This window comes from Nomascus leucogenys, chromosome 12 (genome assembly GCF_006542625.1).
Source record: "Nomascus leucogenys isolate Asia chromosome 12, Asia_NLE_v1, whole genome shotgun sequence".
Classification (NCBI taxonomy): domain Eukaryota; kingdom Metazoa; phylum Chordata; class Mammalia; order Primates; family Hylobatidae; genus Nomascus; species Nomascus leucogenys.
In genome coordinates, this window is record NC_044392.1 from 35,692,326 (window position 1) to 35,705,274 (window position 12,949).

Here is a 12,949-nt window from a genome sequence, read left to right on the forward strand (position 1 = left end):
ATGCAACCCACCCACCTCAGCCTCCCAAAGTGCTAGGATTACAGGCATGAGCTACCAAGCCCAACCAACATGACTTTTCAAAAAGCAAGAAGGGTGAAACATTGCTAAACGGTTAGGCGATGGGCTTTCACAGATGGCCTTGCTTGTGCTCAACTTTGCCTTGCTGCAGCTTACACTGTGTTTTGTCTTTTGATTCTGTCCTATGCCCACCTTACATGTCACCAACTGCCTCTTGCTCAAAATTCACTGAAAATAGAGAAATAATCATCATTACAAGGTTTTCACTCACCCTGACTAGCACACTGGCAACCGCAATAAAACAAAGTCTCTTAAAACAGTAGTTCCATCTGTGCAAGCATAAGGAGGTCAGTATCAATGGCCAGCTCAAGAGGGTGCCGTTGGAACTCCTTCCCATAAACACTCCCTGATGCCTTCTTAGCTTGGACCAACAGGCTTGTGTCTGAGTTTTAAGGCAGGCACTGTTGGGGTAGCTAGCAAGTGGCAGAACGGGGCAGGGAAGACAGGAGAAAAGGACTAGGATTAGGAAATGCCCTAGAATTGTGGTGTATCTGAGATGCATATCAGAACCATCTGGGAAGCTTATAAAAATACCCCTACCTGGATCCTACCCCCAAGGAGCTCTGATTTAATGAGTCTGAAGTGGAGCTAGAACTTCAATACTATTTAGAAGCTCCCAAAATATTTCTAACATGCAGCCAGGGTAGAGAAGCACCAGCCTAGATGAATGTCAGCTGCCAGAAAATGGTGTGCCCATTGTGCATAAGAAGGCAACCTAGAGAAGTTCAGAAAACAGAACCAATGGGTAAGTGAAATAGTGAGCCACTCACTAGGCAACTGCCCTACACCAAGGAGAGGGTGGGAAGGCTTTGTCCAAAAATAAAGTGAATGTATGTGCAAGAGTCCACTTGAACACACTAACAGAGAACACAATGGCTGCACTAAGTTTACATATCCGGGTTGAGTATCCCTTATATGAAATGCTTAGGTGTTCAGGATTTTTGAATTTTGGATTTTTTTCAGATTTTGGAATATTTGCATTATATTTAGGGCATCCCTAAGATGGCAGGGGGAGACAGATCTACAATGAGCCTCCCTAATATGAAAATCCAAAATCTGAAATGCTCCAGTGAGCATTTCCTTTGAACGTCACATTGGCACTCAAAAAGTTTCAGATTTTGGAGCATTTCACATTTTGGGTTTTTAGATTAGGGATGTTCAATCTGTACTGACACTAGATATTAAGAGCATTTTAGGATGCCTAATTGATAAATACTACAAAGGAAAAGTGGTTTTCCTTTGGAAGGAGAAAATTAACTGCCTAATTTGTTGCTGGTGCCTTAAGAAGTTAGAATTAATCATTTCCCAAGTCCACATGCAGGTCTAAAAACTGTCATAACAGCTCAGAGTTTTTAAAAAACAACAACAAATTTATTGAGCAACTACTAGCCCAGAATGTGCAAGGAGTCATAACTGGCATAATATACCACTTAGGAATTTAGAGTCTGGCTGGGATGTCCCAAAAAGAAACTAGCCAATTAGATCATTTGAGATAACCCAGTCTAACCATCTCATTTGGCTTATGGGGGAAAGGATGCTCAGAGAAATGTAATTGCAACAAGTAAGTGTCTTCTTCATTTTAGCCCAACAAATTTTTATTTGTACCAAATGCCCACGGGTGGGATGGAATCAGTTAACCCTGAATGGCTCAATGTCCAATTAAGTGGCCCTTAAGATTTGCAAGGAGGTGGGAAAGGGGTGGCTATGAGTCTAGGGTGATCAGTGAAAGTTTCTAAGACATGAGCTTTGAGCCACTAAAGAATAAGGTTTTAAAATATAAGGTATGAGATAAATCAGGAGGAAACGTGAAACATGTCTGCACTGGGAATTCTACCAGGATTTTCTTTTGTTGGCATATCAACTTGCTAGAACTCATGATGCACGAGGTCTTCAACTTCCCTCCTCCACTCCTAGACTGCACTGGTCAGGCCCTGGCTCCTGTCAACCACGCTCAGTTCCACTGCCTTCTTTCAGGCCCTTATCAGACTCTCACTGGGGCTGTTCCAAAGGCTTCTTCACAAATGGCATTGCAGATCCTCTCTCCTCCTGCCACAATGACCTTTCCACTACAACAGCAGAGCTGTCTGTAGCTCCCTATTGCCAAAATGTCTGTGCTCCTGGCCCTGCCGCCTATGGCCCTTCATGACCTGAGGCCTGCCTGCCTTCCCACACACCCACTCCCATTCCTCCACACCTCTCCACTGCCGTGCCCCAACCAAGCTGATCCATGCCTAGCTCTGAAATGCTTCCCTACCCAGCACCTTGGAAATCCCTTTCCCAAACAACTTCTTATCCTTTCCTATCTAAAGCTTAAATATCACCTCCTCCATACAACCCGCTCTGAATCCTCTGCTCTTCCTCCCTCCTTTACATTCTTCTGCAGGCCCTTGCCTTAGCCATCATGGTGCATTTTAATTCTTCACTTGGGACGTGATGGGCTGGAATGTCTCTTGTCAACGTGACACCACCACCACTTCCCCCTAAGGGAGAACTACAATTCTCAGAATCCCTTTCCCCATATGCCTCCAGGTTACTACGCCAACAAGAGACTTAGAAGGTGAGAGTGAAGCAAAATCCACGATATTCAGGAGATCATAATAATGAGACAGGGAAACTTTGCAAACAGTCCACAAGCTCCCAGATTGAGGCTGCAAACCCAGACGTGGTGGTTTCTTGGACTTTTCCATGAACCCCAGCTTCTGCTCCAGTGCCTCAGGCTAGAGTCAATGGGGACTATTTTGTCTGTTTCTCTGGCTATAAACTTCCAGGTCTTCACTCTCCCAGCCTCGATGTTCGTGTAAGCTCCAAATCCTATACTAAATGCCTTCATTCATTCCTCCATGATCTGCAGTGGTTGGGTTATGAAAATAGAGTGACACGGGAGGCATGAGGATGGTATCCTGATCTTTCACTTTCCTCTCTCCTACACAGAAGAACCTGGCCCATAGAAGGAAGTGTTTCAGAAGATTCTGGTGAGGCACGGAGGTAAGCACCAAAACAGCCCCCTCTATACCTCAACGCACACACATGCATGCTCATTCTCTGTCTCTCTCATCTTCCTCCTGCAACCAAATCTTCACCATGCTCTCTAGTTCAGACTCACGGGAAGATGTGTGTGTTCTACATTCAGGTCTGAGACGCTCTGAAGGAGCTTGGGGTCTGGCCAGCAGGAGTGCAATCCTCTAGGAGCCCATTCCCATCACTCAGAGGGAAGGAGGATGAGGTGGAAGTGTGGCCACTCCTCTATTCCTAATCAGGAGCACTAAAATTGAGGCTTCACTGGAAAGGACTGCTTTGATTCCACTGAGAAGCTTTCTGGAAGGCTTGGTTAATTCTGAGATCACGGTCTGGTGACCTCATGCCTCTCCACATTGTCCAATCCCAGGTAAACCAGGAGAGCAGAAAAAAGTTTTCTTGGCTCTTCTTCCTGCCCTTCCTCTACCCCTCCCCTTACATCTTGTTCCAGGAACAACAGCAGTGGAATGTGGATCAGAACGCACATGGAGTCCCTCAAGCTGAAATCACGATCCTATCCTTCAGAATTAAGGAATCGTGACAACAGGACTGTTCCAGGAAGTGCCCAGATGAACTCCCCAACCTCTGCAATCCCACGGCACACACTGCTGCCACCACCCACCCCACTGACAGGCTGGAATGGCATTAGGCAGGGATAGGACAGAGGTCTGAAGTGCGAGAGGTAAGGAAGGAGGTCTCAGTGCAGACCAGGGATGCTCTGTGGAGCAGTGGGTGCCATCCCTGGCCTAGGACAGCTCACTTACCGGGAATGGGAGACAAAGTCATACACGGGGATCTGGACTGTTTTCCCTTCAGTGATTTCTTTGAGCGTTTTGAGAATGAGTTCATTGTCAAAGGCATCTGAAAAATACCAAACTGTTAAAATGTTTCTTAATTTTAAAATAGTATCTCCTATAATCATACACAAGGCATCCTCATAAACATGTATATGGGCACATCACACTTTAAAGGTAATCATACTGCTCCCTAAAAAGCTGGATTTTTACCCAAAGGAGAATGGAAGCTTCCTGTATCTCAAAATAGGGTGTATAAATGAGTTCTGACAAATAGATTTCTTTTTTTTCTCCTTTGACATTCCATCCCTGACTTCGGACAGGTCTTTCCCCTCTCCAAGTTTAGCTGTTATCATCCTAGGATTGGCACATGCTAAACTAACCTGGAAAGCAAACCCACGACTAGGGGAGTACACACAATAGGCACCATGCCCAGGTTTGCTTCCAACAGTTATAAGAAACCCAAGCCAGCTAAAGGAGCAGTGTGCTGATCTAGGGCTGCAGGGCAAAAACCATTCTGGCAGCCACCCTGCCCCTCCATCTCCCTCTCTGCCAGACAGTGGGTTGAACACACATGTACACATGAGGAGGAGGGTCTGACGAGGGCTGCCTCAGATCAGAGGCAGCAGAAGGACTAGCTCTGCATGTTCGACCTCATGTCTGGCCCATCTTGAGTCCCAGGCTCATACAAAATCACCTTTGTTCAGATACAGATTCAATCAGTATTTAATGAGCCAAGCACTCCATGAAACATTTGAAAATTCCTTCTTTCACATAAGCCCCACAATAACACTGCAAGGTAGTTATCAAGTCCCTACGTTCTAGATAGAAACAAGATTCCGAGAGGTTAAGCAACTTCTTCATGAGCAAAATAAAAATATTCCCCCCTCAACACCAATACACATACATACCCCCTTCAATGCCCCGACTCACCCGGGTGGTCAAAGTTGAACTGGCCCTTCAGGGCTTTGGCCTTCTGCTCCGAGGTGAGGACACGGTAGAAGCTATCCTGGCTCAGGATGACCACCTGCTTCTGGCGATAGTCCACCTCATTCTGCCCCAGGAGCTGCACGATCTTAGCACACACGGAAGACTGCGAGGAGAGAAGAGAGCACCCAGGAATAAGAGAAAGGGCATGTGTGGTACAGAGGAAGTCCCGGGAGTAACCAAGCTGATGCACACCTTCCAAGAAGGGCCTCTGGAAGGAAGAATCCAAAGGCAGCTATCGTGCATGATGAGTTAAAGGGCTAAGGGATGCAGCCATAAAAAGAATAAGATCATGTCTTATGCGGGAACATGGATGGAGCTAGAGGACACTATCCTTAGCAAACTAACACAGGAACAGAAAACCAAATACTGCATGTTCTCACTTGTAAGTGGGAGCTAAATGATGAGAATGCATGGACACAGGGAGGGGAACAACACACACTGGGGCCTGCTGGAGGTGGCAGGTGGGAGGAAGCAGAGGATAAGGAAAAATAACTAATGGGTACTAGGCTTAATACCCGGGTGATGAAATAATCTGTATAACAAACCCCCGTGATACAAGTTTACCTATGTAACAAACCCCTGAACTTAAAAGTTAAATTAAAAAAAAAAAAAAAAAAAAAAAAGGCTAATGGAGAAGAGTCTGCCTGACACGCCTGTGACAGAGAAGTCTTAAGATCCCCAAAGTTCCTTCCTCCCTTCCCTTAACACAGCTTACTACTCTCAGGTACTTGCAGTGATGGTGGGGGAAGGAGGGGAGCACTCCTCCTCCTCCTCCTCCTCCTCCTCCAGAAGAGCCTTTCCCAGAGCCACTGATAAAGGTAGGGCTAACTGATCCTGTCTGCTTGTGCCCTGGTATAGACAGATAAAAAAGGCAGCAGAAAGTAGAATGAGGGCATGGTGATGATGTGCTGAGGGGCTACAGGGCCTTGGAATCACAAGGTGACTGCACATCCATGGAATGCCACTCAGCCCCTGAACATCTCTTTATATCAATGGAACCAAAAACCATGGCCAGAAAGCTCAGCTAGTTAGCAAGAAGGCTGTGCTCACAGCGTTAATCCTACTTCTGTTGGTTACTTTTGCTCCAGTCCACAGCCATGACTTCACATCTACAGTAAACCAGGTGGCCTTTTCACAAATGTGTGTCACCACAGACAGGGTGACAAGGAACACAAACACCACCGACATCTAAAACAACTTAGGGGTATCCCAAACAAGAGTGGAGAAGCCAATTCCAAATGAACTCAAACCTACATGCTTTGTGTGTGTTGTTAGTAATACATGTATCCCAAAATTAAAAAAAAAAGAAAAACAGATAGTAATATATGTATCTGCCCCCTTTTCCCTTCAATAACATATACTCTTCGTAAAAGGAACATTATGAAACAAGTGCATTCAACAGAATGAGATAGTGAAGGATTATATTTATCAAATAACTGATTTCTTTTTTCATTTCATACAAAGACTAATGTAAAAATAAAAATGTCTGTATTACATAAGCTGTAGGAGACATAACCCAAGTCTTCTAATGAAACTGATTGACCTGCTGGGCACGGTGGCTCATGCCTGTAATCCCATAACTTTGGGAGGCTGAAGGGGGTGGATTGCTTGAGGTCAGGAATTTGAGACCAGCCTGGGCAACACAGTGAGACCCCGTCTCAAAAAAAAAAAAAAAAGAGGAAAGAAACTGGTCGACCGAATAAATAGAAAGGAAAAACAGCATATTTAGGCCAGGCACGGTAGCTCACACCTATAATCCCACAGTTTAAGAGGCTTCTTAAACTGTGATGAATCACCTGAAGTCAGTTTGAGACTAGGCTGGCCAACATGGTGAAACCCTGCCTCTACTAAAAATACAAAAATTAGCCAGGCATGGTAGCATATGCCTGTAGTCCCAGCTACTCGGGAGGCTGAGCCAGGAAAATTGCCTGAACCCAAGACACAGAGGTTGCAGTCAGCTGAGATCGTACCATGTACTCCAGCCTGGGCAACAGAGTGAGACTGCATCAAAAAAAAAGAAAAAAGAGAACAGAACAGAACAGAACAGAACAGAAAACCAGCATATTTAGAGGTTTGATGACTTAAATCTTAGAAGTTTTACTATTGAATTTATTTCACCAACTGATTTTAACAACAACAACAACAACAACAACAAAAACATGAAATCTTTTAAAGTTACAATTCTTATAAAGTTGTGTTTGATTGCCCTGAGCATAAGGAAAACTGGCCATTCCTGTTGCACAAGTCAGTGCAAACTAAACAGTTCTGCAAAATACGTCCTGTTATACAAGTTGTGACACACGACTAAGTAAGGATCTTTGGAGGAACAATAATATTTTAACTCAATTATTTGCAAACAATTTATTTCGCTTTCATGATACTTTTGCATATTAACACAGAAAAACATTTAAAACTACTCTGGACTTTGGGACCACAGATCCTCCCATGCCCCAAAATATCACAGAACGGTAAAACTTTCATATGATAAACTAGATTCAAAAGTGAAAATGTTACAACAAAACCAAGGCTCTCTGGGTGCTACAGATGGATGGGGGGGGGGGGGGAATCAAAGGCTCTATGCAATTAGAAACTATAAGTTTTTAAACATCTGTAGGCCCTCAATTTCCTTTTCCTCCCAGGCATCTATCTTAGGACATTTCTTATGTCCTAAGGTTGTAGGAAGGTAAAGTCTACAGCCCTTATTAGTAGATAGAATTCCTCCTAGAATTCCAAAGAACAAAAACAAAAAAGTGATTCACGAAGCCAAATGTATATTATCTAGTTATTCAAATTGTGATATTTTTATTTATATTTAAAACCCATAAAATATTTTTAATGTAAATAGCAATCCCATCACCATCAAAAAAGCATATTAAAAAGTTACACTACCTAATTTTGCAGATAAACTACTGTTTCCCTTAATCCAGCACAATCTAGGACACAACCTGTACAATGGCCAGTAAAATGGGATAATGAACATACAGTAGGTGCAATTCTAGAAAATCAGCGCTCATCCCAACCCTTGATCAATGATACAGTACGACTAATTGTGTTGATCCCCCGCTAAATGTCTCAGTCCCGTGTTTTCAAGGACCTGGCTGGTGACCCTTCCCTTCCACAAACACACTACCACTGCTAACAGTGTAAATGATTACTTATTAGGCAACAGGCCCTGTGCCAAACACTCCATTATGACCATCCTTAGAAGCCACATGTGCTCTCCTGCATGGATGAGGAAACCAAGTTAAGTAACGTGGTTTCATAGAGTCCTGGCTCTTTACTTCAACCTTAGATAGTAAGAAGTCCCAAGGCAGAAGAAGCCCTTTATCAGGAAGGAGATACATAAAATTGCACAAATAAGCAAAGAAACACCTGCCTCTAGGTTAATCTAGATTGTTCAGGCATTTTCTTCCTCCTGGGCCATGTTACAAATGGGCCCTAAAAAATCTGGATAACTGTTGAATCTGGCTGACAGGTACATAGGGTTTGGTTATATCATCCTCTCTATTGTTGTGTAGGTTTGAATTTTTACCTGGTAGGGAAGAAGGCAGGGAGGGAAGGAGGAGTCCCACAAAGAGACTCTACTCTGCCCTGAATAAATGCTCTTTCGCTTACTTAACGCTCACCTCTGTATCTCTTTCACTATCATCTCTGTGTTCTCCTCTTGCCTAATCCTGCCCCTCTCTTCCAAAGGATGAAATGGAGCTCTGAGGTGTCATCTTGTCCCTTAAGAATAATTCAGCTGGGCACAGTGGCGTGCACCTATAATCCCAGTGACTTGAGAGGCTAGGGCAGGAGGATCACTTGAGCCCAGGAGTTCAAGCCCAAGGTAGGCAACACTGTGAGACCCCACCTCTACACAAATTCAGAAATTATCTAGGCATGGTGTTTGTGCCTGTAGTCCCAGCTACGTGTGGCAGGCTAAGGCAGGAGGACTGCTTGAGCCCAGGAGATTAAGGCTGCAGTGAGCCATGATCATGCCACTGCACTCCAGCCTGGGCAACAGAGCAAGACTCTATCTCTAAAAAGTAAGAGAGAAAAAAGAAAAGAAAGAGAAATAATCCACCAATATCCAGGGTTTGAGAAGGCAGGCAATCCTGAGCCTACAGAAATCTAAAATGGGAAAGGGTACAACTGTTACAGTGGGCTAAGACTTAACAATTATATTAATAGTCACAAAAAGACAAATACCATAGGATTTCACTATGCAAAGTAGTCAAATTCATAGAAACAGAAAGTTAAATGGTGGTCGCCAGGGGCTGAGGGGAGGGGAAAATGAAGAGTTGCTGAATGGATTTTGTACAATGAAAGGGTTCTGGAATTTGGTCATCCAATAACGTGAATATACTCAACACCACTGAGATGTACACTTAAAGACGGTTACGATGGTAAATTTTATGTTATGTGTATTTTACCACAATTAAAAATTATTATTACTATAATAAAAGCCCCATTTCTTTCTATATGCTAGGTACTGGGCTCAGCACTTTAAAATGATCTCATCTGCATACCACAAGCTTATGTGATGGGAATTATTATCATATCCACACCACTGATGGCAAACATAAAGGCAAAGAGAGGTTGAATGGAGCCAGGATTCCCACTCTAGCAGTCCATCTCCAGTGCCTAGACACTTAGTGGCTGCAGCTGCATAGCACTGTCTCACAGGCAAACTGACACTGCCCACTGGAGCGTGAGTTCAGCTTCATTTTGTATAATATCTCTATATTTAGTGAATGAATCCAGAATATATTCTGTCCCTGCCACTTCTAACACATTACTGAAATTGGAGTCGGGAGGGTTAAAGGTCTGCTAGGACTGTGGGCTGTTGTCCAAATACAAAGTTAGGTGAAGGTCAATACAAGGTATTTTAAGAAAGGAAAAAACAAAATCTATGGAAGAAATCAGTGTAGGTGATTCACAATTTCTTTACTTATATGGTATTCTGAAGACACTATCTCATTTAATTCCATTACAACAAGTATTACTTTGTCTTCTTTTTTCCTAATTAGGAAATTGAAGCTTAGAAAATTGATCACATGAAATGATTTGCTCAGTCCCAAAGCTGAGTCTCAAACCATAGGTCTAACTCCAACTGCACAATTCTTTTCACTATTTTAGAACATAAGCCGCTTTGGCATTCACCCCGATGCTCTCCATAAATGTACTTTACCTCTGGAAAACAATGACAGGGGAAGGGAGACAGGGAGGGAACTGATGAGAAATATAATACTGTTTTGTCCCACTATATCACTAAAGTCAACGTTTATGTTGAACTTCATAGAACTAAAGGCAGGCAAGTGATGTGCCTATTAAAAGGAAGCTAAAAGCTCACCAAGAAAACCTGTTCTAGAAATGTTTATTATGTTCAAAAGAATCCAGCTGTTAGGAGCCAGGGTCCACTAGACATGCTGAACAATGAACTCCTTTAGCAGAGACTTCCCATTTGGGAAGCCCCAGTGCCAGTAAACAGCTCATCAACAGGCCCCTTCAGCTGGCAGTTTCCAAAAGGGCAGCTGTTGAGCCAGCATAGGTTCCTGTATTGCTACACAAAGGATATTTCTCTAAAATCATTCTCCCTCTGGAGGTGGCTCTGACAGCCTAAACACAATCTTACTATGTTAGTTCTAGTGTGTGTCTTCCAGGATCTAATCCATAAAATCCTCTTGCCCAGTTCCAAGACCACTGAATGAATAAAAGAAAACAAGCAGGGCAATCAGCTCTGTTGCCTCTTTGTCATATACCCTCCACTGCACTTCAGTGCTCAGAACCTGACATAGCCCAAGCCTGGACAGCTCAGAACAACTCAGCCCTTGGGAGGGCGTCGGCTTAGGTGTGTCCCTACGGGAATGGGCTAGCACATCTCACAGTCATCCTTACAGAAGAAGACCAGATAACCATGCTGCCCAACATTTTTGAATCCCATCAAGATGTCTGTTGTAACACTCTGGATGAGCTGCTTCAGAATCACAGGGAGGGCTGCTCAGAGGGAGGAAAACTTAGCAACCACAGCCAATCAGCTCCAGGTTGAGGCAAACTGATTGATCATTTTCTCCCTGCTTTTCAAGACGGGAAACATCACAGCAGAGAAGAATGCCTGAAGGCCAGATGCTTGGCCTCCTCAGGCAGGAAGATCCCATCTGGCTCCTTGGCTCTGGGACTATGTGTGGGTCACATCGATTACTCTTGGCAGTAGCTTTCCCTGTCACTATCATTAAGTAAGTATCACCACTAGCTTATATGGTATCCATCTCAAAGGAAAAAACCATCGCGGCCCCCAGACATCACATCACTCCTTTGCGGGTAGGGGTTGCTCCCCACATGGCTCAGAAGCTCTAATTTACAGGCATTAGAAAACCAAAGCACCAGTAATTTGCCCTGGTTTAAAACTAAGAACAAGGTTCAAACCTGCTGGCTCAACTTCCAATCCAACTGATTAAGTGGCACAATAGAGAGGTGTCACTCAAATGCTTCCCTGGAATATCTGCAAGGCCATCTATTCTTTTTTTTTTTTTTTTCAGCAGCAAGATTTATTGTGAAGAACGAAAGAACAAAGCTTCCACAGCATGGAAGTGGACCCAAGTGGGTTGCCCCAGGCCATCTATTCTTGAAGTCATGGATGGCCCTAGAGCCCATGCATTGCTGACTAGGAGCTCCTAGCTACAGTACAATCACCACCACCCACCCACGCCATCACATACAGGATCTAAATTAGAAACTCACTAAATTACAAATAAGGCTCTCCAGTACCAAAAAGCAGCCATGGGTCAGTCAAATAACCGAAGAGCTTTTGGAGCACAAGGACCAATAGTGTGACTAAGTTTTTATTCTCAGGCACCTGGGCTGGGGGGTGGGGGGGTGTCTCCCATATGTCTGTTAAATAGAAATGTCCAAATTTATCAGAAGTCTTTTTTGAAGTCGTTTAACATCTTAGCTCACTGCAGCCTCAAACTCCTGGGCTCAAGCCATCAGTCCTTGAATTTTAGCTGGGCACACAGACTGCAGTTTCAGCCACCTTTGCAGTTCCTCATGACTATGCAACTGTTCCCTCTTTTGACATTCCTTCCTGTTGACTCAAATGAAGACTTGATAGCTGAAGCTCAAGCAGCCACCTTGCAGCATTGCTATCATTCTAACTAAGGATGGGAGAGAAGCTAAATGAAAGCCCAAGATTCAAATAATTAGAGCTGAGAGCCATTAAGAGTGAGTGCTTCACACCTGTAATCCCAGCACTTTGAGAGGCCGAGTCAGGCAGATCACGAGGTCAAGAGATCGAGACCATCCTGGCCAACATGGTGAAACCCTGTCTCTACTAAAAATACAAAAAATTAGCTGGGCGTGGTGGCATGTGCCTGTAGTCCCAGCTACTTGGGAGGCTGACGCAGGAGGATCGCTTGAACCCAGGAGGCAGAGGTTACAGTGAGCTGAGATCATGCCACTGCACTCCAGCCTGGTGACAGAGTGAGACTCTGTCTCAAAAAAAAAAAAAAAACAACAACAACAACAACAAAAAAAGAGTGAGTGTTAAGGTCTGAATGTGTCCCCCCAGAATTCACATGCTGAAATGCTGAAACTTAACTGCTGATGTGATTGTACTAGTAGGTGGGCCTTTAGGAGGTGATGAGGGCCCTTATGAAAGGGCTTGAGGGAGTGGATTCATTCTCTTCTGCTCTTCTGCCATGTGAGGACACTGCATTAGTCCCCTCCAGAGGATTCAGCAACCAGGTGCATCCTTGGAAGCAGACAGCGGCCCTCACCAGACACCAACCCTGCCAGTACCTTGATGTTGGACTTCACAGCCTCCGGAATTGTGAGAAATAAATTTCTGTTCTTCATGAATTACACAGTATCAGGTATTTTGTTACAGCAGCACAAACGTTCTGAAATAATGAGGTACACTATCTTTAAACCCTGTTTTAGAGGTTTTCTGTCACTTTCAACAGAAGTGATACTAATACTGAGGTCAACACTCACATAACCAGCACACCTTAGTATATGGCTCTTGGTAGAAACATTCTCCTGAAAGCTGAGAAAATCCTTTGTCCTGGTCCAACAGGCTGCCTTAATTATCA

General features: G+C 44.0%; 1 protein-coding gene across 1 annotated transcript in view; it reads right to left on the reverse strand.

Moving 5' to 3' along the window:
• Positions 1–12,949, reverse strand: part of UCK2 (uridine-cytidine kinase 2) — an 86,546-nt gene that overhangs the window by 16,710 nt on the left and 56,887 nt on the right. Inside the window, exons 2-3 of the mRNA XM_030824037.1 lie at positions 4,821–4,980; positions 3,858–3,954 (exon numbers count right to left, since the gene is read on the reverse strand). Of these exons, the coding sequence (XP_030679897.1) occupies positions 3,858–3,954; positions 4,821–4,980 (257 nt within the window). The remainder of the gene's footprint in view (positions 1–3,857; positions 3,955–4,820; positions 4,981–12,949) is intronic.